Source organism: Manacus vitellinus, unplaced genomic scaffold (genome assembly GCF_001715985.3).
Source record: "Manacus vitellinus isolate BGI_N305 unplaced genomic scaffold, ASM171598v3 scaffold_9_pilon, whole genome shotgun sequence".
NCBI lineage: Eukaryota > Metazoa > Chordata > Aves > Passeriformes > Pipridae > Manacus > Manacus vitellinus.
In genome coordinates this window covers 8828996-8852491 of record NW_021940917.1, presented here as the reverse complement: position 1 = coordinate 8852491, position 23496 = coordinate 8828996, and the positions used below count along the sequence as shown (strand labels likewise).

General features: G+C 42.3%; 1 protein-coding gene across 2 annotated transcripts; it reads right to left on the bottom strand.

Annotated features, from left to right (window-relative positions):
- Positions 1 to 2135: 2135 nt before the first annotated feature.
- On the bottom strand, positions 2136 to 18874 carry HSDL2 (hydroxysteroid dehydrogenase like 2). 2 transcript variants are annotated; one of them, XM_018086090.2, is made up of 11 exons: positions 18727 to 18874; positions 16593 to 16756; positions 16085 to 16183; positions 15844 to 15958; positions 11990 to 12093; positions 10995 to 11093; positions 5472 to 5666; positions 4899 to 4970; positions 3463 to 3612; positions 2890 to 3018; positions 2136 to 2446 (listed from the first exon to the last, which is right to left on the bottom strand). In XM_018086090.2, exons 1-11 carry the CDS (start codon positions 18759 to 18761, stop codon positions 2334 to 2336), a joined length of 1275 nt encoding a protein of 424 aa, XP_017941579.1. In that variant the 5' UTR covers positions 18762 to 18874; the 3' UTR covers positions 2136 to 2333. The 2 variants fall into 2 exon arrangements, with proteins under 2 accessions (XP_017941579.1, XP_029821270.1); XM_029965410.1 differs by lacking the exon at positions 18727 to 18874 and adding an exon at positions 18409 to 18527.
- Positions 18875 to 23496: the final 4622 nt, after the last annotated feature.

Genomic DNA, 23496 nt, shown 5'->3' with positions numbered 1-23496 from the left:
CTGGGGAGTGAGAAGCAGCTGGCAGAGGGAGGCTCCAGCAGAGACGGGTCTGCCGTGGCAGCCAGGGAGGCTTTGCTGAAACACAACACGGCAGCAGTTGCCTGAGTTTGCGTAAGTGAAAAGGCTGATGGGCAAAATACCTGGCCCCACGGAGTTAAAGAAGTAGCTCTTGAAAAAGAAGGGCCTACCACGTTCTCCTGTGAGTAGCTGGGTGGTCGGGGGCCAGCTCTGCTCCAGGATGAATGCTGTACTGTCAGAGGGAAGGGCAGTTTGGGGAGTGAGGGGATCCTCCACTGCAGGACTGTGGGTTTCTGCTTTGTAGAGATGCAGAGCATATCCACTTCTTTACTGTATTGACAGCAGCCAGCAGTATGTGTGCATTACTGCACCATCAGTTCAGATATTTGGTCTCCTCCAGAGGACTCTGATTTCCAGTGCTGGATCTTTCCCTCCTATTCCATGTACAGCCTTTACTTCTATGTCCTCGCATATGGCAGTGCTTCTGCTATCCTTCAGCTGTCAGAACTGTGCAGGCAGTGTTCTGGGATCACCAGGTAAGGTCAGCAGTCAGGGACAGAGCAATGACCAACTCAGACACCAGGATAGAGGTGGGAAGCAGACATTGCTCAGTGGAGACTGAAACCTTTGGGGGCAGCCCCCTAGGTCTGGCAGCACTGGCAGCAGGGCAGGGGCAGCAGTTAGGGCTGGGCAGCAGGCACACAGACATTGAAGAGAGCTGGCCATGCTGGTGGCTCAGCTGAACAGAGCTGGCTGCCTGGCAGGGATGAATGTGCTGCTGAGCACAGCCCGGTGTGGGCGCTGGACTGGGAACAGTCACACAGCCTGGCACTGCTGCCCCCTCTGACTGGGGCAGCCCTTGGCTCCCATGCTACCATGTTGCCCAGTGTGCTGTAAGCCACCCCCTCCATTCCTCCCTCCCTCAATAGCCCCAGCCCATTGTGCCTGGTGAGAAAGAAACCTATCTTATTGTTTTTCAAGATCCCCGAGACTGCAAGGTAGAGGTGAATTTGACAGGTTTTTTCTTTATTACCAGAATTCAACTGCCTTACTAAGTATCTGAAGGGAGGGTGCAAAGAGCATGGAGCCAGGCTCTGCTTGGTGGTGCCAAGCAATACAAGAGGCAGCAAGCAGAAACTGATACACAGGAAGTTCCACCTGAATATGAGGAAGAACTTCCTTACTTTGCAGGTGACCATGCACTGGAAGAGATTGCCCAAAGAGGTTGTGGACTCCCCCTCGCTGGAGATACCCAAGAACCATCTGGACACAATCCTGTGCCATGTGCTCTGGGATGACCCTACTTGAATAGGGAGGTTGGACCAGATGACTCCACCAGTGGTCCCTTCCAACCTGACCCATTCTGTGACTCCTTGAACTGTGATGAAAGCAATACAGATGTGACCTTCACAGTACAGGTCATAAGCAATTTTAGACAGGCACATGCTTTAAAAACTTGTAAACTATTGTGCTGCCAAGTGGATTAAAAAATAAATCCTAAGTCTTGCAAGCTTCTCAGCTTGCTTAGAAGAGAAAATGTTCCAAATTCTGGGCAGTTCTTCAGGCGACAATGAATAAACAGCTTAAGAGGTTGGTCCATCTGGCTTTTCAGATGCTGTCACATGAAGTTGCAGTCCATGTGTGCACTTGTGAACTTACAGAGTGGCAACATTCATGCTTTTCCTACAGAGCTTCAATCTTTACCAGCCAAATAAAGGAAGGGGAAGTGGCTGCCTCCAGTGATGTAGTGGGCATAGGGGAAGAGAGAAAGCACACGAGTGTGAGCGTGTGCAAATGCACCTCCGCACAAAAAGAAAACTGGCTTATCATTCAGTATGTCTGTGCAGCCTAACTGAGTGCAATAGAACTCATGTAGGTAATAAACCTGGGAAAGAAAAAAAATTCGGGATGCCAATTTACCAGGTATAATTAAGGCACTGCAAAACTGACCGTATTGCTTCCAATTAGCACTTCTAGCACAGATCTGCAGGGTGACATTTGCTCTCCCCACCTCTTTCATAGGAAATGTGTACAAGCAACTATGCAGGAAAAAACTCACTTCAGATCACTTACATTGATCCAGAGGAGCAGAAGTAAAGAAAACATCTGCAACCTAATAAGTGTATTCTTGAGAAGCAATTAGTTTAATCACAAACACTTTCTTCCCTTAATCAGATGGAGTTACCTCTCCTACAAAAACCTCACATTTTATCCATATTTCTTATATTGCATCAGAGAAAAATGAGGACTACAAATTAAAAACAGTATTGCAGTTATATATGAAAGGCCACTGTTCTTCTAGCAAGGGTTTCCCCTTACAGTTTAGAGTTAAGCTGTGTAAGCAACTTCTCGAGCTTCATTGCTAGTGCCATATTTCCTTTAATCTTTAATTTTCCTGACATGAAGGCCATAGTTGGCTTTAGTTTACCTAAAAAGAAGAAATAGAACCATCAGAAAATTAAAGGAATGGGAGACAGCCTGTGCGCAAGAAAATATAATGCCACAACAGCGAGACCTAGCAATTATATTGCTACCAAGTCCTCCTGTAAAAGCAGTGCACATTTAGGAAACACTGCGTAGAGATGTGCAGAACACAAATACAACACATTGACTGGATTCTTTCTGAAGCTACGCTGGCTGCTAAAATGTCAACACCTGGTTAACAAAAGAAGAGTAAGCTTTTGTTCTCTTCCTGTTCACAAAACACAGGAGTCCAGAAAAATGCAAGCACTTCTGGCCTGTACTTTCTCCTGAGCCACAAAAAGCTGAAAGCTCCTCCATCCCAGATCAGAAAGCAAGATGCCAGTCTCCTCCCCCATCATCCCAGAAGGTTTTCTGGGCACCAGTCTGACAAAGGCCTTTGTCCCTCACCTGTGAACATTTTCACAAAGTCAGCACTCGACATGCTCATAACCACATCAGCTGTCCCAGGGGGCTTTCCAAAGCCAGTGCACCCACCCTTGTTCTTCAGGTCGATATACCACGTGCCTCCACCGTCACCTGCACAGAGAATGAAGAGAGGTGACGAGGCAGCAAAGGCAGCAAAGGTGCTCTGCCCTCCTCCCATTTGGGGGCAGCCAAAGCCAACCCCTGGCAGGTGACCCCAGCCCCACGTGCCCATGTGGGTACACGGGCAGGAGAGCCCAAAGGCTGCCCTTCGCTCACAGACCTGGAGGTAGCGGGTGTTTCAAGGAGACCCTGGGAGCACCCCTGCCAGTCCTCACGCCAACCCTGTGAGGGAGGGCAGTGACAAAGTGACAAAGGCTCCGCCCATGGCAGGAGTGGCAGCAGCTCCCTGTGCCTGCTGGAGGTCCTGAGAAGGAGCATCACAGCAGAACAGGAGAGGAGCTGCTCTGTTACCGCATCCGCTTGAAAAGGTGAGTGCTTCTGTTTGAAATCACTGAGTGATTTTGCTAGGGAAGGTTTCACATTTGACGCTCTTACCAGATAATTCAAACTGAAAGACGCCCTGAGTACTTCTCACGTTCTCTTCCGTCATGGCCCCCTGAATAACTCTGAATGTTTCTGCAACAGGCCCGGATGGCTTGGCTGGAGCAGATTCTGTCTTCTCCTCTTTCAGTGCTTGGGCAGCACCTACAAGAAAGATTATTTTTCCTTTCAAATGAAAACCACTTTAAAAATGAATGGAGAAATATGCATTGAGAGCTCCATTTGAAAAGATTTAAGCTTCAAAGCAGAGTAAATGATTATGTTCCCATTTTAGTATTTACACCCATAAAGGATGCTTTCTGCACCTAGGATCTGAATAGGTGTAGAGCATTACAGGTAATTCTGAAATATATTTCACTTCCTAATATGTCAAAAAAAAAGTGGAAATAAAACGACAGCAAAGTTCTTACTGTTCTCAGTTCATTACAAATGCTTACACAGCAGTTTTTTAATGTAATCCATATACTCCTGACAACACTAAAAAAAAAAAAACAGTGTCTTTAATAGCCATCACTTTCATCTCAAAATACTTCTGTCTTGTCTATCTTGTAAAGAACATGTATATTTTCATGAATTCTTCTGCAAAGGCTTCTAAGCCTCAATTTGCTGCTTTGATCAGCATTCTATTGTATGACAGCATTTGCAATTTACAAAGTCAGTCAAGCTGAACAGCCTCTAAAAATGTTGTTGAAACTCTCCTAGGTGTCTTCAATACCAAAAACCAGTTAGGTCTGTTCTGTGAGTCCCAGTATCATGAGGCCCAGGGAACTAACACCATCCATCTCTGGCAGAACAATCCTCCTAGTTCAACAGCTCAAATAGTATTTCCAACAGAAAGGAACTGTTCAAACTTTGCCTTCTCTGCCCTTCTCTTATCCCTATTTCAACACTCCTATGAAACCTGTTCAGCATTCTTAGTTGCCCTCTAACTTGACACACTACAGTTCTGAAAAAGTGAAACCAAAGCTTTTCTAAAAAAGACTTCTGCATTTCATCTAAGACTTATTTTAATTGTGTAAATTGTGCATGTTTCATCTAAGAAGCCATGGAGGATTTATGTAATGTTCTTTTGTATAAATTTAACAAGGCAAAGGAGATATTCCTGCAAAATGTGCCGTTTGCTATTTAATTTCCAGTGATATTTACATGTGACCTTCTTACTACCACATTCAGATGTTTAAAAAAGGATTTTTCAAAATAATGCACTGACTTTATACCACAAAAGTCCTGCAGGAGGTAGGATTTTTTTCTCTAGTTTTTAGTACAGAGTTACTTCCATAAATATTACCCTCCAAATGAGAAAAGGGTTTCTGCTAAATACCTTGAGTGAAGTCCAAACTCTTAGGAGAAAAAAGAAAAACAACTTGAGATAGAGAGGGCACTCATTATTGTCAGAAATTATGGACTTGTACACACAATGCTTTCCCTACCATATCCTTTTTGTTTCACAGCTGTAGTGTCAATCTCAACATCCAAGAAGAAGTCAGGTATCAGAGGGTGACCTAAGAGGAAGGAAAAATGTAATAATAAATCCAAGTAAAGTTGGACAGAAGGAATCAATTTCATATGAAATTACAGCCAAGTCTATAAGTAAATAAACTACAACTTGAAGGAAAAAACATAGCATGAAATAACATGTTTAGAGTTTTGTTCCTTTAAAATCTGACCTAGAGGGCTTTTAAAGTTGCAATGAAGAACATTTGAAGAAGGAAAAAAATAAAAATCTATCTCACTAGCTGTTAAATATTAATATATACATCTACAATGCAGGTAGATTTTTTTTTTCATTAAAGAATTTCTTAATATAATTTAATAGGCATTTGATTATTAGACTCCCAGTGGACACATATGTGCTTTCCGGGAAGGCATGTCCTCAAAGCTGAGGCAAAGCAACTTTTTTACAGACTAATGTAAGAGCCCCTGGAAAGAAAACTATATTAATATTCTCCATATGTCCCTCCCTCCTTCCTGAACTTACTTCTCATCTTAAAGGTCTCTTTTACCTGGTGCAATTGCATAGACATCAAAATCCTTAACTCCCTCTTCTCGCAGCAGAACTTCATCAATAATGAAATTTCCAGTGAAACTCTTTGGTTTTGTTAAAATGCAGTATGCAGCATCTGCCAGGATATCTGTTTTCCTGCACTGTTTTTCTATTCCAGCTCCTCCCAGCATATCCATAGCAGCTGTATGTATGGCTAGAAAGTTTGAACAGTAAGGAAACAAAGCTTAAACATTGATGACGTGGAATTCCCATTTCTCTCACAAGTATACAAACTTAATTTTCTTTTCATGCAAAAGGAAACTGTAGGAAGACAAAAGCTATGAAATACTCCCAACCAACAAATAACTCTTTACAAGCAACAGTGAAAACTAGGAAACTACTAAAGGAATCAAAAAGGGCAGAATGTTTTATGACATTCACATCCCCCTATCTATTTAGCAGTGGTCACCCCACCCCGCCCCCTCTGGATTTCGAGGGTTATTCAGGTCATGAAAAACTAACAGGATAACTGTTTTCCTCAAAGTGAATGTGTGATACCTGAGTCATTAAGAGGTATTCCCTATGATGATTATTACACTGAAAATCTCGATGATTAATTTTAGCCTTTTGATAACTCCCATGAGAAAGACATTAAGCTCTTAGTGTCCAAAGCAGGGCAGCGAGGATGGTGAAGGGCAGCTGAGGTCACTTGGTCTGTTCAGCCTGGAGGAGACTGAGGGGAGACCTCATTGCAGTCTACAACGTCCTTGTGAGGGGAAGAGGAGGGGCAGGCACTGATCTCTTCTTTGTGGTGACCAGTGACGGGACCCGAGGGAATGTCAGGGGAGGTTAGGTTGGATGTTAGAAAAGGCTTCTTCACCCAGAGGGTGGTTGAACACTGGAACAGGATCCCCAGGGGCAAGCACCACAGCACCAAGCCTGACAGAGTTCAAGATACTCTCAGGCACATGGTGTGATTCTTGGGGATGGTCCTGTGCACGGTTAAGAGTTGGACTTGATGACCCTTGTGAGTCCCTTCCAACTCAGCACATTCTGTGATTCTGTGATACTAAAGGGTTTCTCCAAAGTTAATGAGAAACCAAATAGCAAAACCTCAAACAACTTGTTCAAGATTTCACAGAAAGGCTGTGTTAGACCCAAGAATAAAATTCACATCTCCTAAGCTTCTGGTTCTTATATTAACCAATTCTGCTACTTCTGCACCATTCCATTAATTTTGTTTATGCCTCCCCCAGGGGAGCTATTAACACTATGGTATGTTGCAGTCCAAGTCTGTGATTTGCTCTTCCAGGCTGAGGTATCCATTCCATTTTTCTTTCATCCTATTCCACAGAAAGGATGTAGTGTTGTAGTGTTCTACACTTGCCATGTTACTTTTTTCCCCTCATACAGTTCTGCTTTTTTCCATCTGCTTTTTAAGACTCAACACTCTACCCTCAAGTTTTGGGACAGACTTGAAAATCCTTTCCTACATCTGGGACAGAAGAGCATGGAAGCAGAACAATAAACTTGATTTTACATCACTTTTTTCCTCCTTTCAGTGCCTCCATTCCACACAAAGTAAGAGCAATTTTGATGCAGAAATGATACCAACATTTCTTAATGAGCAAAAAATAGGCACTGTGCAGGACATATCTATCTGAGCTGCATCATTCACCTTCCAAAGTAGGAACTGGGAAAACGGAAAAAAGTCTTCAGTGCTGGCCAGAGAACTGTCCAAGTGTTTTCTAGGAAAGTGCAAAGGTATGTAGATGTTCTTGTTGACCCCCTTATTTTACTCTTCTCTGGTCAGGATTAGTCCCTAGGTTTCATTTACCTTTAACCAACCTCAGCCTCTCTTTTTTTAAAATCAAGTGAATTGCTATAAATACACATTTAAATAAAAAGTGACAAATAGATATACTGTACATATATGTAGGTATCCCTAAGTCTTTTTCTCATCTTTAAGAATAGAAAATAAATTTGCCTTTCCTTAGTCCTTTGAAATGCTATCTGCCCTGCATGACTTTTTTTTTTTTTTAATAACTACCAAAAGCTCAGAGGATATTTCTGTCAAATACTCTGATGAAATTTACTGGCTTCTGTTGACCCGAATATATTCCATTATTCTGACAATTCATTAAGCCACTCACTTTTCCTGGCCCACATTTCTACCACTTCTCTGTTAGTGTCAACTATTATTCTTCTGAGCACAGTCAGCCTATTGCATAGACTAAAGCAAAAAGGTCTCAAACAGTAGTCTGACTGCACATTGTTAAAGTCATTTCACATAAAGTGATGCTGGTTTTCTTCTAATGCACATGAAGAGACTTCCAGTTTTGTCACAGGACACCTCTATTATTCCTCTGCACTCTTTGTGATGGGATTGCCCTTCTGAAAGGCATTCTCTTTCACTTTTAGATAAATGGAGAGCTCTTGGCATCTTATTACCAGCATACTGTCACATGTAAATGAACAGATCCAGGCATCCATACTAACACTGAGGTTAAACACATTTGTATGAAATTATAGTGGATTTCTAAACTAAGTACTTTGCAACTTATTTTAGATATGGTGGAAGTCTGTAACACTATCTCTCTGGATGACCACAAGAAAGTAGTTAACTTTCTCACTTTTGGAAGAGAAACCTCTCGAAAGAGTATTTTTAGTACTAGAGAATTCACACATTATCCTCCTTTATACTTGAGGACACACTGGTTTTCCTGGAGGCATCACTGATTTATACAAACTTTGAGAGCTCATCCAGTGTTTCTAACAGCCTTAAGATGAATGAGCAAGAATGGATTCATCAAATAAAAAGCTCCTTTGCATACCTTGAATTCTACAGAAAGCCTAATTACTTTTTTTAAATACTTTGCAGCATTTCCCAGATAGAAATCTTCATTTAGAAAAGCATTTATTAGAATAGATAACATTTTCATTTGTAAATTGAATCTTCCTGCACTTCCAAGCCTCATGTACTACAGGATGCTGTGGGGAACAGGTATTAGCTTCACTCCTTAACAAGTGGCAGTTCCTGCAGTGTTCTCCTCTAACTTATTTTCGCAGGTACAGATGTGTTACCAAGGACACAGTGGCACTGCAACGCACAAGAGAAAGACAGATATGGCTTTCTTTGGTTTGGGTTTCCTACTTCACCCCCATAAGAATGTCAGATTTTGCAGAAGTTTACTTAATGCCATCTAGACATTCTTTAATAACAGACCACATCTGAGACACTGGTACTGTTTGGAGTGCTGCAGTATATGCAAACATGAGAAAGAAATAATGTATCCAAATATGCAACATAAGACTTAATGTAACTTCTGCTTATGAAGTTAGCCATCCCTCTGAAAAAATTTCCATTGTGAGCAGGTGGTGAAATTCTGACAGGTCCTTTTTTCCCTCGCCATGAAAAATAGGAGGCCAAATTATGATTCAGATGGGTGGGGGAAAACAGCTACATTGCAAAATAGACTTAGTATAACCAGCTGGTCTCTGCAGAAAAAAATTCTTTAGCTTTCAATGGTATGTTGGGACCCATAAAGGCACGAACTCATTTCCACCATATTATTAGTGGATGTTTATTCCACCATATCCAGAATCAGAAAGAAGGTGTTGGAAAATCAGAAAGCTGTGGAGGAGGCACATTATGTGCCTATGCAGAATGTAAATATGTGCACTTACAAGACACCCGTAATCTTGTAACATCTTTTGCACGAAAAAATAAGTTAAATTAGTAGTGTTGTCTGCAGCTTCATACCATGTCTCTGTCTGAACGACATACTGTGGATTAATTCCTTTACTGTCCCTAGCTCTCACAGACAACATACATTGTTTGATCAGTCAGTGACCGTAAAAAACCCACACAATAGTAGGTAAAAGGTCACCTCTGTTAATGAAAAACCAAATTACTCCCCCCCACAGGATTCTGAGGAGATATAAAACCCATTTAGCAGTGGCATTTTAAAGACAAGACAGGGGGATGGGTGTGAGGTCTAGGGAGCTACAGACTTCAAGAATCAAGTTTCATGCTCTGTTCCAGATCCCACAGATCCTCAGAAATCTTTGCTGAAACTTTTCTGAGGTTTTCCTGGAGCACTCAAAAAGCAAGTATGCGGAAACAAGTTCATATTTCTTCTAACTGCCTCAGAAATAAAAAAATACAACACAAACCTGAAACCTGAAAGGTGAGCTTTGACTCCACTGGAAGGCAATTCAGACACAGGTAGTTGCCTTCAGTACATCAAAAATGAAGACCTTATCCTCTTCGAAACAGTACAGGTTTTGTGATGATATAATTATCATGAACAATATAACTGTAATTCAAAAAAGGTCTATCCCTTCCCAAAATATTTCTATAGGTAAAACTTATAGAGTGAGAAGAATTATGAAACATCCATTTACTGGGAGAATTTAAGATGCAAGCATACAGACCAATGAAAAACAACCAAGTCTGTCAGACACACTAACCCAAGTGTCCAATTGATTATCACCTATTTTAGCTAAGACACTCAGGTGATTTTGTCTGAAATATTTAAGTTTTGCTCATATTTCTCACTTTAGAGAAAGCAGATCAGAGAGTTCCAGTTCGCACTACAAGTAAAAAGAGGCCTGCAACTCCTAACGTGAAAACATTGAAAAGTGCCTGTGTACAAATACTTCTTACACTAGAGCACCATCCTCAAAAGAGGATTTTGGTTCATATTTTTTACTCTTCTTGCTTCTTCCCTCCCTGCACTAGGTTAAGGAAATAGACACTGCTGTTGTAATGTTTCCTAACACAATGATGGGGCTTACACCACTAAAGGGCAGGATTACCCTCTGTCTGGTATTGATTTTAACATCAGTATCATTTCTGCCCACAGATGTATTTGGGGTGAAGAGACTGGCCTCCTTGGCAAACAGCTGGCCAAATCTTGAACAGCAGCCCTGACCCCCACAGACTCACAGAAAATACTGTTAACACAGTGTGGGAGCACTGAGTTGCTTTTCTTCCACAGAGCTCTCTAATTTCCTGTAACTTGCAATCACATAGTTCTGTGAACAACTTTTCACAGAACTTCACTGTGCCAAAATTTCTAGGAACAGGGTTTTTTAAACTACTTCTGCGTTCACAGAGGTATCTATCTTGTCAGTTCCATGTGAACTCTGGCAATTTAACTAGCAGGAATTCTAAAGAGTACAACATATATAGATGCTCAATATCTGCTAATGAAAGCACACTAATACTTTTATGATTCTGTCCAAACCAAAACTCTGGGTGCATGAGAAAAAGTACAGACAAGCCAAATCTATACGCATGCTTTAACCAGCTGAAGGAGTTGAATGGGTTGCAAACTAGCTGAAGATGAGTTTAGATCAAAGTGGCAATGGTCTAGTGAGAACTAGGAATGAAGACCAGCACCCGTGCAGGATGAACCAAAATGATATAAAAGAACCGCTAATTCTCCTGAATCAATTCCAGAAGAAGTCTGAAGTATATTAAATGTCAAATAAAGCAAGTTCCAACAGTCAAAACACAGAAAGTCAAAAAATTCACCTGTTTTAGGCCATAAAGCATTGACAGCAACTTCTCCTCTAAATTCTTCTGCCATTCCCAAGACGCACATGGACATCCCATATTTAGAAATGGTATAAGCTAAGACAAGAAGTGTAAAAAAGATAAAAGTTTACACTCTATCAATATAACTATCAAGGAAAGGTAAAAAAGGTAATAGATTCATAAGGAAAAAGAAGGTTTTTGAGACAAAACAGTACCTTCCTAGAGTCAGAATCTCTCCCTTCTCTCTGCCACCCCTGTCAGATATAGACTGTAGACTGTCATCTTTTCACTACAATAAAACGAGAGCTACACACATTTTGCCAAAAATAATGACTGAAGCCTGGCTGTATGGTGTTTTTGTCATGCTTTTCATACACAGAACACTGACAAGAGTGCTCGATTTTTTCATGAGGCCTAAGGCATACAAGCTGTTAATGACCAAACTGTGTCCTATAGAAAACAAAAAAGGCAGGGAGCAGGAATTTTAAATCATTGTCATCTGTCTACTTGGAGAAGTGAAACTTTTTCTGGGAAAGAACTGGAACTTCCTGGAGTTTAATATGACAAGTGTCCAAAACGGAAAGTTTTTCCACAGTTTTAAAATGAGCAACACTAACCTCAAGATAACATGGAGTTCTTTCCCACCTCAAAACTAATTTCCCTATTAAAAGACAACATGGAGCTTTATCCATAGTAAAACAAACGTGAGGCTGAATCAGTAAGAAAACAGATTTTGGGTTTCAGTCTCTATTTGGAGTAGAAGATTTTCTGTAGTCTTAACAATTCCCATGAAAAAGCACAGACTCTTACCTTGAAAACATAAAGAATATATGAGGCCATGAAACCTGCGCTACATTTTCCCACAAAACAATTTCTTCCAGTGCCAGTCTGTATACAGTGCTAAAGATACAAGATCTGGCACTCCTGCACATTTCACCAGCTGCTTACATGGTTCTCAAAAAATAGCAACAAAGGCTCTGAATGCTACTCACCACAATGATTTTTGAACCATATGGGATTCAGATTCATAGGTGGGCTAAGGTTCAGGATATGGGGGTTCTTACTCTTCCTCAAGTGGGGAAGGCATGCTTTAGATCTGAAAGATTGATTCAGATATATCAGTCTACTCTTATTTTATGGACCACCTATAATTACAGTAAAAACCATACTAGCAGACCAGTACTTTCATGACAGTAAAAGACTTAGCTGAGACCCTCTTCTTGTATCAAGTACTTAACTGATATAAAGAACAACAAAAAAATATCTGTTCCAGATCACTTATCTCAGGCCTAGCATTCATTCATGCAAACTGACCACATACTCCAAACAGTGCATCAGCACCAAATGACGCTGATTTTCCAGATGGTCAGAAGCCATAAATCTCCTTGTAATAGTTCTGGTAGAAGCAACAAAACACTATAAGGCAATAAGCAAAATAAACTGTGCAGAGCATCATTTAGTAACAAATACATTGTCTTTTGAACCCATACCTACTTGTTCTTTAAAACCAGGCTGAAGACATACTATTGCAGAGTGGAAAGCTATTATGAATATTCCAGGCAAAACTGAAAATCCGTTCTCTGCTTAGAGAATTCTCCTTTGAATTTACACATCTGTAAATCATAACTTTTACTTTATAGAAACTGTCACATGACTTCATTTCTAGCACTAGGATACATGTTTGCATTTGACCTCTGCTTGAGAATTTTTAATCAAGCTTCATAAGGCAAAGTTTGACCAGCAGTTCCATACTCAGCCACCCTGGTCTCTTGCCTTCCTTGCCCGATTCCTTTCACCTGGGGATCCCTAGCTCATCCATTCAGAGATTTATCCAGGTGAAATCCCACATGACTGGAAAAAGGGAAACATTGCATCTGTCTTAAAAAAGGGTAGAAAGGAGGACTGGGAATTACTGACGTGTCAGTCTCACCTCTGTGCCTGGGAAACAGATCCTCCTAAAAGCTATGCTAAGGCACATGGAGGACAGGAAGGTGATTTGGGACAGCCAGCACGGCTTCACCAAGGACAAGTCTTGCCTGACCAACCTAGTGGCTTTCTATGGTGGAGTGACTACATCAGCGGACAAGGGAAGGGCTAGAGATGTCATTTATCTGGACTTCTCTAAAGCTTTACACATGGTTCCTCTTAACAGTCTTCTCTCTAAACTGGAGAGAAAAGGATTTGATGGGTGGACTGTTCAGTGGATAAGGAATTGGTTGGGTGGTCATGTCCAGGGGGTAGTGGTCAATGGCTCCGAGTCATGATGGACATCAGTGATGAGGGGTGTCCCTCCGGTTGGTATTCAGACCAGCACTATTCCATGGCTTCATTAATGACACAGACAAAGGGATCAAGTGCACCCTCAGCAAATTTGATGACGACATCAAGCTCAGTGGTGCGGTTGCCATACCTGAAGGACAGGATGCCATCCAGAGGGAGCTGGTCAAGCTCTAGAAGTGGGCCCATGGGAATCTCATGAACCTTAAAAAGATCAAGTGCAAGGAGCTGCACCGGGGCTAGGGCAACCCTAGGTATCAGCAAAGGCCAGGGATGAACAAATTGAGAGCAGCCCTGCCAAGAAGGACTTGGGGTGCTGGTGGATGAGACGCTGAACATGACCCAGCAATGTGCACCTGCACTCCTGAAAGCCAGTCATGTTCTGGGCTTCATAAAAGGTATGTGTCCAGCAGGCTGAGGGAGGGGATTCTGCCCCTCTGCTCTGCTCTGGTGAGTTCCCACCTGGAATCCTGCATCCAGCTCTGGGGCCCCCAACACAAGAAGGACGTTGATCTGTTGAGGCAAGTCCAAAGGAGGGCCACCAAGATGGTCAGAGGGAAGGAACACCAAAGACAGGCTGAGAGAGTTCGGGTTATTCAGCCTGGAGAAGAGAAGGCTCTGGGCTGATCTTACTGCAGACTTCCAGTACATAAAGGGGTCTACAAGGAGGTTGGAGATCAGACTTTCTACAAGGGCATGGAGTGATAGAACTAGGAGGAATGGCTTTAAATTCAAAGCAGATGGGTTTAGATTAGATATTAGGAAGAAATACTTTACTGTGAAGGTGGTGAGGCACTGGAACAGGTTGCCTAAGAAGATGTAGATTCCCCATCCCTTGAAGTGTTCAAGGTCAGGCTGGATGGAGCTCTGAGCCTGGTCTAGTGGGAGATGTCACTGCCTGTGGTGGGGGCTTGGAACTACATGATCTTTAAGGTCCCTTCCAACTCAATCTATTCTATGATTCAATGATTCCATGATTCTATGTCAACAAGTACACTCTGTAAGATGGGACATCTTCCCGACGTCCTCCACAGGGAAAAAAAATCCACACCCCTTTTTTTTAACCATTGTAATTTTCTGAACATTACACTGAAAACAGATCTCTACAAATTAGAAACAGAATCAAAATACAAAGCAAGGGGAAGAAAGGGCAGAAATGCTTGACTAGGTTTTCTTAATTGAGAGTTACAAAAGCAATGAAGAAGACCATTCCCCTTGAGAGGCATTAATCTTTCATACAGTCTTTCATTTGCAGCACACAGAACCTGCTTTTTGATCTTTTCAAGGCAGAATAGGACCAAAACCAAAGATGACTTTAAGAATTCCCCATTTGGAATACCTAGATGTAACACCAAGAAAATGATTGTCGCTAGTGGGTAGAGAGGAAGAGATGGAACTTGCCATTCGATACAGTGGAATCCATTCAGAGATTTATCCAAAGACACACATAGAGGATTTTATGGAATGTCAAACTCCAAACTCAATTTTCCTTTTTGAGCACAGAAGCACAGCCTATCAAAAGTATATGTCACCAAATGAAAGCACAGAAATGCCACTCTGAAAGCAGAGTCTTTCTTTCTTCCATCCTCTTTCTCTCTCCATGCTGAGCACGTCTCTCTAATTCAGAAAGCTGCTACTTACGTGTTTTTACGCTATTTAAATAGCAAATTTGTTCACTTACTCTTAGCAAAATGACATTAATGCATATAATCATAATATCTGATAACCAGATTCATCTGCACAAAACCAGACACTATTCTAGACTGGAGGGTTGGACTAGATGACCTCTAAAGGTCCCTTCCAACCCAAACTATTCTATGATTCTGTGATAATACTTTGATAAGAAACCTTCTGATCACATCAGGCAACAATTTAATTTGAGAATCTGCATCATCCTAAGGGCTTTTTTCTTAAATTCTGTCAAAATCAAGGCCTTCTTTTTAAGACAGAGCTCTAAATGACTTCCTGTACATGAAAAGATGATCCAACCCACTGAATCCACCTCCAAAAATGCACAAAATAAGGACCAGAGAAATAGTGAAATCAAATCTTGGTTGATTTAAATAAATGATAGAACTGATAAGTCAAAAGTAGGTGGAGAACACTTTAGATCATTAAGTTAGATATCTTTAACGTTTCTCTTTTAGCTATGGTATGTTATATAACGTGTCTAAATATTAAAAGCTTATGAGGAGGAAACTGACAAATAAGATATTGCACCCGATATATGCAAAGATTTAGTCATTTTGCTTGAAATGAAAGAGCATCAGCATTTTGCAAAGCCAAGCTGGAGCTCCATTTGAAACAAACTAGTTTCTTCTTCCAACATGCATGGAGATGCTTGTGAACACTTAATGACTACAGTAATAAGGTTCCTGTTTGCTTCAACTTGCAATTAATTCTTACAAATATTAATTTCAAACAGTTGACCAATAACACTGTGAGCACATGTAGAATAATTACACTCCAACTCTAGGTCAGCAGTACAACTACAAAATTTCTCAGAAAAACTGAGAAAAACATCATACATTCTGTTACAATTACTCTGATTCCTTCACTCAGCACTTACGTAAGGTAGGTTCCTCGTACATTGACATCCATCATGAGATTGACCTTCTTCGTTGCTGTTTCCAAAGTGCCAGTCAAAGAGATGGCGCTTGCATTGTTCACCAGAATGTCAATCCCTGGTTTAAAAATAAGTCGTTTCACATTAACATTTAAAGACAAAAAGCCCAAGTAAGGCAGCTGTTCTCTTCTCTTTTTGTTTGAACAATCTGCCTGTTCACGTCTCCCCCACACTATTAACATACCTCCAAAAGTCTTCACAGCTTTCTCCACGGCACTAATAATTTGCTCTTCTTCCCTCACATTAACAACGCAGGGCAAAGCCTTTCCTCCAGCCGCTTCAACTGTACAATTAAAAAATTAAACATTTAAAAATTTGCTCTCAGATGGCACAAATAAAACGAACCTTCTGAGAATCTCTGATGCAACGACATGCTTCAAGAAGGCACTGAAAATCATACTCTCAAATCGTGACCTCTTTATGTGTTGTATAAAGAACAGGGAAGCCAAAATCAAATCTTAACACTGTGAATGTGTATTTCATACATCTCAAGTAACATGGCATTTTTACATTTATATACACATACATCTTCATTACAGTAACATTACAGCATTCCTGAGAGGTCAGAGAAGCACTAAGCTTATTTAAGTAAAGGTAAACTGGAATATCTATGCATTTTTCCACTCAGGTATGACAATTAAGCTTAGACCCAGCCTAGCACCTGAAACCGACTTTCATTTTTTAAAACTCACTTTCTTCTGCAGCGGTGTAGATAGTCCCTGGAAGAGTAGGATGGGGCTCAGCTGTCTTGGCAGCTATCACGATGTTTGCACCATCCTTAGCAGCTTTCAAAGCAATGGCTTTGCCAATGCCTCGACTTGCACCTGTGATGAAGAGGGTGCATCCTGCCAGTTTCCTGAAGGTGAAGGGGTAAGTGGAGGGTAAAGAGGAGAACAAAGAAAAAGGTGTAAATCATTGACTTTTATCACTCTCTAAGCGAAAAAGTAATTAGCGCAGTCTCTCAACCAGACAAAAGCTCTCATCATTTTACTAACAAAACAGCCTTCAAGCACAAAAGGGATGGCTACAGCTACAGCAAAGCACCAGTGAACTAAGACCATTCCCCAAGTTTGCAAACATTATAAAGCAAGAAGGTTACAGAGGTCACCCAGTTACATTTCTCCCTCTTTGTAAAATGATCCCACACACTGTTTACAACAGAGCTGCTACATTCTCCAACAGTGGAAAAGGAGTAATTTGTAAAAACGAAATGCCAGTTTCTAAGGAGACAACACACCTACACAGATCTTTGTAATTTACTAGTCACAGTTCTCCATACAAAAAGAACTGCTGTCTCAATGTAGTATAAAGTTTCAAGGCCAGAACCACAAGGCCATACGCAAAAACTTTATTTTCAGAAATGGCAATTACTTCTCTTAAATCTTCTATGCTCAACAGTTTTTCAGTAACTGCATTTAATCCAGCGGGTCCTCCAAATGAACAGGTTCAATCAAAACCTCTGGAGAAACACGTTTTAGAATACAGGAAAGATGTCTGGCTGACACAATGTCACTGAATTTTTCAAAAGAGAAATATCAACTCCATTTTAAAGTATATTCAACAATAAAGTTTCTTAGACCACAGGTATTCCACGTGAAGGAATGTGTCTTTCGGTGTTCTGCATAAAGCTCATGCTGCTTTTTGTAACTCTGCAGCAAAAGCAAGAGTTTTTAACTTCAGTTAGAGAATGCATAAAAACTGTGTAATGGTGACTTCACTTTTTGCTTCCATTACAAATATCACACACCAGCCTCCAAGCCTGCATTAGTTTTCCTTTCAGATTGGGCCAGACTTAGTACTGTTTCTCCACATCTGTTTTCAGATGTGGGTTTTTTCCCCTCTAAATCTGAGAACATCCGCCTCTTAAATGCTCTCTAGGAGAGCGTTTGCTTTCCAAAGGCAGAAAACTGGAATGGGGCAGAAAGGGCGAGTGATCTTCCCCTGCAAGGGGGAAGGCATCTATGGCATCCCAGGAAGTCAACAAAGTCCTGCAGATGCCATTTCAAAGAGCTTTCATCTGCAAAATTGAGTTCTAGAAAGGCACATGAAAAAAAAAATCTAAACAGCACAGTGAATCATAAAAATCTGCTGCCAAGAGTCAAGTCACATGCACAATGAGTGAAGTTCGATTCTGCAATATAATCAAACTGTAAAACTCAGTCATGTAAGGCCAGAGTCTGTCTTCTGCCTTTAAACAACCAATGCGAAGTCTGCAGAATCCTCCTTAGTCAGGGAAGAGGTAAATGGGGTCCAGCAAGAGGCAACTTTAGAGGAGAAAGAAGCTGAGGAAAGCTGATGGGGCTTTAAGCCCAGCCAAGGGCAAGACTGGTCCATTCAGAAAGACAAGCAGATGTACCAGAAGACCAGCATGGCTTTGCAGGGAACGTGTAAATCAGCTCCCATAAACATAAGTGTCATTCAGATAGTGGGATTAAAGACAGGTCACAAAGAAGGAAACACAAACATTACCAGCCATATTGGGGTGGTGCCAGGAAAACCAAAGTTCACCTGCAGCTGAGATTTGCGAAAGACACAGGGACTCCTCCTGCTACACTGGCAGTAAAAGCAGGCCCTTTGCTCAATGGGACGGGTGAATGCAAGGCTTTCAACATCCTCTGTCACAATATTTTTGCTTTGTATTTAAGATATGATGATATGATCTGCTTGGGTGCACAAACTAGTAAAAAACTAGCTAGTTGGTCAGGCTTAGAGGTGGTGGTTTTTTAAGTCATACTTGTAAGACTTTGGGTTTATTTCTTAGTTCGCTTAGCAGCCCAATAGTTTACAAGTTTATAAAGCATGTGCCTGTCCAAAATCGTTTACGACCTGTATTGTGAAGGTTGCATATGTATTGTTTCCATCACGGCTGAATTCTGGAAATAAGACAGAAAATGTTGAATTCATCTCTGTGCCCTGCAGTCCTGGGGATCTTGAAAGACAATAAGAGAGGTTCCTTTCCCACAAGGAATGACTGGTAATGCAGAAACCTGCAAGTCACATCAGGGACACTGTTTAGAGCTCATGTAGACCTTAGGATTTTAATGAATAATCCTGTTTATAACATACAGGAACAAATAATAACAATTTATCTTCCTAGCTGTTAGCAGTGTTGGCCTCTGAAAGGCTAAAAGGCAGAAAAGATCCTATACTGGAAAAAAATTTGACTGCCAGGTAAGCAGGTACTGGCTTGGCACAAGACAGGGAAGAATAGTTTTACATGTATAAAGTTACAGATACACTGCCGAATCTACGTTACAGCCCTCCAGTAACTATTTCCACCGCAAAACGCGCCGCTCAAGGGCACTGGCACGAAGCGCTCGCCCCGAGGGTCCCGGGCACCCTCGGCCGGCACAGCCCCCGGGCTGCTCCCCACGGCCGCCGGGACACGGCGTCCTGGGCTACCACCGCCCGCTCCCGGCTGGCCCCGCACCGCGGGGAGGGCAGCACCGCGCCGGGAGCGTCCGCGCGAGCCCCCGCGGCGGCCCCAGCCCAGCCCAGCCCAGCCCAGCCCAGCTCCGCCCGAGGGCCCTGCGGCGGTCCGAGCAAGGCGCGCTGTGGCCTGGGCGTCCCCCCGGGCCGGCCCTGCGGAGCGGGGCGCGGGGGCCGGGCCGGACGGGGCACCTTACATCCGGTTTCGGCAGCCATGGCGCGGCGCGATCCCGAGGCCCGCGGCAGCCGCGCGGCCTCATCGGGGCGAGCGCCGCCGGCGGGCAGCGCCGCGAACCCCAGCCAGGAGCCGCCGGAGCGGGGTGCGAGCCAGTCTGGGGGTAGAGCGGGCCTATGTGGGATGAAAGGTTGAATCGGGAGGTTTCCCCGCATTCTTTCGTTCTCTGCCGGGTGTATGAAACACACAGGCTTTGGCCTGAACTGTCTTGCGGGTCCCACTCAAATCAGTGGAGGCTTTGCGGCCATCCCACTTTCTGGAGTGCTGTGTCCAGTTCTGGCTCCTCAGGACAAGAAAGAGGGCCCAGCGGAGGGCAACAAAGATGATGAGGGGTCTGGAGTATCTCTCTTAAGAGGAGAGGCTGCGGGAGCTGGGTCTGTTTAGTCTGGAGAAGACTGAGAGGGGATCTCATTAACGCATATAAATATCTCAAAGGTGGGTGCCAAGAGGATGGTGTCTGACTCTTTTCAGTGGTGCCCAGCAACAGGATGAGGAGTAATGGCCATAAACTAAAACAGAAGAAGTTTCACCTCAACATGAGGAAGAACTTATTTATTTTGAGTGTGGTAGAGTATGGGAAGAGGCTGCTCCAGGGGGAATCCTGGAGTCCTCCTCTGTGGAGAAATTCAAAACCCATTCCTGTGTCACCTACTGTAGGTGACCCTGGCTTGGCATGGTGATTGGACTAGATCAGAGGTCCCTTCCAACCCTGATGAGGGCTTTCAGTAGTTTTCCAGTGCCTGCATGTTAGGCCTGCAAGTGGTGGGCAGCAGGGGAGCACAGGTTTACCATGGGCTGAGCACTCCTGCCTCTGTGCTTGCAGTCCAGTGCTCTGCATCTCTACAAAGCAGAAACCCACAGTCCTGCAGTGGAGGATCCCCTCACTCCCCAAACTGCCCTTCCCTCTGACAGTACAGCATTCATCCTGGAGCAGAGCTGGCCCCCGACCACCCAGCTACTCACAGGAGAACATGGTAGGCCCTTCTCTTTCAAGAGCTACTTTTTTAACTCTGTGGGGCCAGGTATTTTGCCCATCAGCCTTTTCACTTAGGCAAACTCAGGCAACTGCTGCCGTGTTGTGTTTCAGCAAAGCCTCCCTGGCTGCCACGGCAGACCTGTCTCTGCTGGAGCCTCCCTCTGCCAGCTGCTTCTCACTCCCCAGCCTTCACCTGTGGCTGAGCTGGGTTCACCTGAGGAAGGAGATGCAGCTGTGGAGAAGGAGGTGGCAAGGTCCTGGTGAGCACTGTCAGCTGGGCCCTGATTGTCCACAAGACAGTGAGGAGATCTTTCAGGCCAGCAATTGGCTCTGAGCACACCATGTGTCCTCCAGATGCCAATCCCAACAAACTTGCTGCCTCCCTTCCAGCCCCCTGTGTTTTTGAGTGGCATTTGACATTTTATCATCATTCAAGTCTTAAAGCATTGCTTTTGATGAATATATCTTGAGTATAGAAATAGGTAGAAACATGACATTTTTCAGTTGGAAAGGGAGGCAAACTGAGGAAAACCACTTGTGCAAGATCATATAGTACACCAGGGGCATAGATCACTGGTATTTCCATCCCATGGTCAGCATGATATTGTTTCCTCCATTCATTAACAAATGTGCACCCTAATGAATACTGTTGTTATTTCAACATACTAAGATGAGAATTTTTAGCAGGAGAATTTTTAGCAGAAGAATCATTATATTTAAAATATTGCCCTTGATATTTGGAATATCAAATAACATTTTGATATTTAACAACAACAGTTAAGGACACTTATGAGTATACTGTTAGTAGAAGGAATTCACAAATTTGGCACAAAATCTAAGAATTTATTAGAAATGAGTAAGGACTGTAGAGGAGAGTTGAGGTGAGTTCTAAGTGGGTTTTTTTTCCATTTTTAGTAACAAAATAGTTACATAGTTAAATTAAATGATAATTAATTAAATTGGTTGCAATTCCCTCATAACTTTTTTCGTTGTCCAGAACAATGTCTATATTACTATATATCAGCTAATGACATGGTTTCCTATCTTCAAATATTTTTCTTTGCAGATTTACGAGGTTTCTAGTTTCGATGATAGCAGTGAAGGTAGATAGATGTGGTGGGAAAAGCACTGTATGTACCAGTTGATCAGTTCTGGTGATAATGAATGCCACTTGGATTTCAAGTTGGTTGGTTTGTTTTTTCTCCCAAGAACTTGGACTTCATTCAAGCTACTTGACAAAAGCCCTTTTCTCTCATTTGGAGGGTGAGATTTATGGAAGTGGCTGCAGAGCCTCTGTATTCAAAGCTAGTGAAAAAATGTTACCTTCCACAGGACTTTGAAACCTTCGTGATTTATAATCAGTGCCTTATTTTGAAGAATCCTTTTTTATGCTGAAGGTCACAGGTAAATATTGCTGGGAAAAGCAATAAAAATATTTTTAAAAGGCAATTAAAAAAATTTAAAGACCAATAAAAGTAAATATTGCTGGAAAAAGAAATCAAATGGAAAATAGCACATTTTGTAGGAGTGTCACATGATCTGTCTTGCTAAATTATACCAGAAACAGTCTGATGAAGCATGAAATTTGCATGGTTTACAGACCTAACTATTTTTTGATACTGTAGGCACCTAATAGACTTTCAACAGCATTTTATAGGCTGTTCACTTTGATTTGCTTCATAAATTGCAAAAGCTGTCTGTTATTGTTAAATGTGCATGTTCACTGTGGTAAAGTAGAATGCTGATCAAATTGATGTCTTTAAGCAGAATTCTTTGTGTTTTAAGTAGAATTCTCTGTATCTTTAAGCAGAATTCGCTGTTCCTGTCCCTTCCTTTGATCTCTGTTGCAGATGGAACCCGATAGCATCATTCTCACCTTTAACCCCTCTTTTGAGTGTAAAAAGATGCTATCAGTTGTGTTAAGCAGATGTTGCTCGATGTTTGTGGAAAGCTTTTGTGTTTTACAACCAGTTTGGCAATTGTCTAAGATGATGTCTTCTTTGGCACTCAACCTGGGGTTCTGGGAGCCCTGAACTGAACTTTGCTGGAAACTGAATATAGGGTACCTCACCAAACAACCATCAGAGAAAATCAGAGACGCTGAAGAGGAACCCACACCTCCTCACAGGCAGTGGCACACCTTGTGCAAGCTAAACAATTATGCAATAGCTAGGTGGTAACTATGTATTAAATAAGGGGGTTTATGTAGATTTCAATGTGTAAATTCTCTCACTTTTCACTCCTTGGTGTATTTGATTTGTGGAAAACTTCCACCTTGCACCCTGATCAGAATAAACAATGTCTCCTTTCTAAACATGACTCTTTGTCCATATCTAGAGAGTTCCAAAAATTGGCAACAAAAGCAGTAAATCGATTAACAGCTTAGAAGCCTTTGCAGAAGAATTAAATTCTTGTAGGTGCTGCCCAAGCACTGAAAGAGGAGAAGACAGAATCTGCTCCAGCCAAGCCATCCGGGCCTGTTGCAGAAACATTCAGAGTTATTCAGGGGGCCATGACGGAAGAGAACATGAGAAGTACTCAGGGCGTCTTTCAGTTTGAATTATCTGGTAAGAGCATCAAATGTGAAACCTTCCCTAGCAAAATCACTCAGTGATTTCAAACAGAAGCACTCACCTTTTCAAGCGGATGCGGAAACAGAGCAGCTCCTCTCCTGTTCTGCTGTGATGCTCCTTCTCAGGACCTCCAGCAGGCACAGGGAGCTGCTGCCACTCCCGCCGTAGGCAGCGTAGCTTCAGAAAGAATCCAGTCAATGTGTTGTATTTGTGTTCTGCACATCTCTACGCAGTGTTTCCTAAATGTGCACTGCTTTTACAGGAGGACTTGGTAGGAAAATAACCTGATTTCTTTCATCTCCCCTGAGACATCTGAGTTATATGGTCTTTTCTCCATTAAAATCAGTCATAATCTAATAATTTCCCTAAGTAATAGAATACAA